The sequence below is a fragment of the Anopheles ziemanni genome, chromosome 2 (genome assembly GCF_943734765.1).
Source record: "Anopheles ziemanni chromosome 2, idAnoZiCoDA_A2_x.2, whole genome shotgun sequence".
Lineage (NCBI taxonomy): Eukaryota > Metazoa > Arthropoda > Insecta > Diptera > Culicidae > Anopheles > Anopheles ziemanni.
The window spans coordinates 29,713,791-29,716,930 of NC_080705.1; the positions used below are offsets into that span (position 1 = coordinate 29,713,791).

The window sequence follows — 3,140 nt, forward strand, 5'->3', positions numbered from 1 at the left end:
GTCTCCTGGGCCGGATGGAATTCCGATTGAATTTTATCAGCGAACGTTTGGGATAATTTGGAGAGAAATCATATTGATTCTCAACGATGCTCTCAACGGTCGTTTCCCGGCGGCCTTTGTCGATGGGGTCATAGTGCTTGCGAGGAAAAGGGGAGATGGGTGCACACTATCTTCGTACCGTCCGATCTCTCTGCTTAACACTGACTACAAGCTGCTTTCCAGAATTCTGAAGCAGCGGCTCGAGAAGATTATTGCTAGGTGGCAAATCATTTCACCGTCGCAGAAGTGTAGCAATAAACCCTGCAATATCTTCCAAGCTGTGCTCTCTGTTAAGGAGAGAATATTCGAACTCAAACGGAAAAAGAAGTGTGCAAAACTCGTCTCTTTCGATCTCTCGCAGGCGTTTGACCGTGTTGACAGGGGCTTCCTGTTTGGAACGATGGATTCATTAGGGTTTAATCCCGCATTAGTGCGGCTTTTGAGGAAAATTGGTGAGCAATCTTCGTCCCGTGTCATTGTAAATGGATCCCTATCACCTGCCTTTCCCATCCAACGTTCCGTGCGACAAGGAGATCCCTTGTCAATGCACCTGTTCATCCTCTACCTTCACCCCCTCATCAAGAGACTCGAAGATATATGCTGCGATCAGGACGACCTGATCAACGCGTATGCTGACGACGTCTCCGTGGTGAGTACTTCCCCTTCCACAATCGAGCGGGTGAGAGCAGCAATTGAGGCCTTTGGAGTCACTTCTGGAGCGAGGTTAAACGTCCTTAAAACCACGGCTCTGGACATCGGAATGGTGACAACCGAGAACAGAATCAACCTGCCATGGCTGCACACCGTAGAACGGCTCCGTTTACTTGGAATTCTGTTCTCTAACAGTATCCGGGAAACAGCGGGCCACAATTGGGATACTGTTATCAATCACTTTCGTCAGTTGGTATGGCTGCACAGGGTGAGAGATCTAAACCTGCTGCAAAAGGTAACGCTGCTCAACTCATTCTTGCTCCCTAAGCTATGGTTTGTTGCGTCAGTCTGTGGCCCTCGCGCAATGGACATAGCCAAGGTGACAAGTTTGATCGGGTCTCTCCTCTGGAACGGATCTGGGGGTATACGTGTCTCGCTCCAGCAGCTGGCCCTGCCACGAGACCGTGGTGGCTTAAACCTACACATCCCAGCCGTGATGACAGCAGCCCTACTCACAAACCGCTATGTTGCAGAACATCAGAGCCTCTCATTTGGAGCCCAACACATCTTGTGTGCGGGAAACCCCCCAGATATTACATTGATACCGTCTACGTATCCGTGCCTTCGCAGTGTTGTCCAGCAACTGGCGTACACTCCATGTACGGTAAAAACACAGCTATCCACCAAGGCCCTCCGCAGGTTGCAAGTGAACAGACTACCCCCAGCCAAGATTCAGTCCCATCCGAAGGCAACCTGGAAAAAGGTGTGGAACAACATCCACCGAAGCAAACTAACAGCGGAGCAAAGATCCACCTTATATTTGCTTGCGAATGGCAAGATCCCGCACGGAGAGCTGCTTATGCGTATGGGACGCACGCCTTCGGCTTCCTGCATGTTCTGTGTTGAGTGTGACACCCTGGAACACATGTTCACCTCCTGCACTCGCGTTATTGCCGCCTGGGACCTGCTGCAGCAGTGCATCAGGAATGAAGCTCCAGGGTGTCAGTCGTCCTTCGAGTGTCTCCGATTCCCAGTGCTTGGGAATATAAGCATTGCGCAGCGGAAGGTTGTCCTTCGTTTGTTTGCAAACTACATCATCCACATCATTGGAAACAATGATGCTGCGATCGATGTAAATGTCCTTAAGTGTGCACTGTATTTGTGATTATAGAGTATAAGAAAGTTTTGTTTGTACACCTTATCTATTTATAAAATAAATAGTTTATATTTTACAAAAAAAAAAAAAAAGTTCTCATTAGATTAACGATATCGGATGACCGGATAGTGATAAAATTTTACATTTTAACTTCATCTAGGTATTTAAAAACTCCTACAAGAAACTTGACTTCGACTAAAAAAACATAAAAACAAATTACATCTCTTAACATTTGTTAATGATGTTAAACAATAAGAGTTGTTTTTTATATTTGGTTTAGGCTATATTTTTAAATTAAAAATCGGTATAAAAACCTCGATTTTTTATTGATTTAAATCGTTTGGCCTAGTTACTAAACTCTAGTATAAAGGTTATGATGCGAAAATACCGGTGCAATTCAAACAATGTATACAAAGGATGAAATAGGTCTAGTTGATTTGATTAATAACATTTGTTTCTTCAAATTAGTGCTTATCTATGCAAAGACCAAAATACTAAAGTGACTAAGCAGCACAACTGCCACATTTTCAATTCTTAAAATTTTAGTTTCCCCAAAGTTCCGAAAGATGGCGCTAGTACTCCCTAGATACAAACCAATCAAATTTAAACCTGTGCTTCCGTTACACTGTTATACGCCGGTGGATTAATTCGTTCGTGGACGAGATTTTTCATCCAGACAGTCTCGGCGGGCATCGTACAGGCCAAGATAGGCGTGACAGTTGGCGCAGTGCAGATGGTGCTTGGTCGGTCTGTTGAAGAGACAGGGCAGAAAGCACAACGGCCAGCAGGACAGGACGCAGGCAGCCGCGAAGGCGCTGTGCGAAACGCGTGAAGTGGCCATGCGAACGGTGGGAAAGAAGCGTCCATTGCAGTTCCGGCAGTGCACTCGAAACCGGGCCGGATGCCATTCCGCTACTGAAAGGAAATAATGTTTGATAGGTTGGAGAACTAAAGGAGCTTCACGAAGAACGTTTTACCTACCAGTTGTTTTGTAGACAACTTTTCTTTCCTGTCGTTGATGAACTTTTGCATTCGTTTGATGAACCGTCGCCGTTACTTCACCGAAACTGTCAACATTGGTGGATTTTGCGTTCGGGGATTCCGTAGTATTTGTTTTTTTCGGACCAGCACTCTGAATGTTTCTCTGTGGCATCATGTCCCGTGAGAATATCTTAGGATAGCCGAAAACCTCCTCTGGATGTTTGCAGCGCAGATGTTGTATCAATGTTCCACTATTCGATGCACAGTATGGTAACTTTTCATGACACAGAACACAGGTCGCAATTAGGCTCAT

General features: G+C 45.7%; 1 protein-coding gene across 1 annotated transcript; it reads right to left on the reverse strand.

The window, feature by feature from the left end:
- Nucleotides 1-2,489: 2,489 nt before the first annotated feature.
- Nucleotides 2,490-3,140, reverse strand: LOC131293347 (uncharacterized). Its single transcript, XM_058321427.1, has 2 exons — nucleotides 2,828-3,140; nucleotides 2,490-2,761 (listed from the first exon to the last, which is right to left on the reverse strand). Exons 1-2 carry the CDS (start codon nucleotides 3,138-3,140, stop codon nucleotides 2,490-2,492), a joined length of 585 nt encoding a protein of 194 aa, XP_058177410.1.

Bases quoted from the DNA above. Each gene is read 5' to 3' on its own strand.
- LOC131293347 (XM_058321427.1), bottom strand. From the start codon at position 3,140: ATGAGCCTAATTGCGACCTGTGTTCTGTGTCATGAAAAGTTACCATAC. The intron at 2,762-2,827 runs GTAGGTAAAACG...ATTTCCTTTCAG, and splicing joins AGTTGTCTACAAAACAACTG to TAGCGGAATGGCATCCGGCC.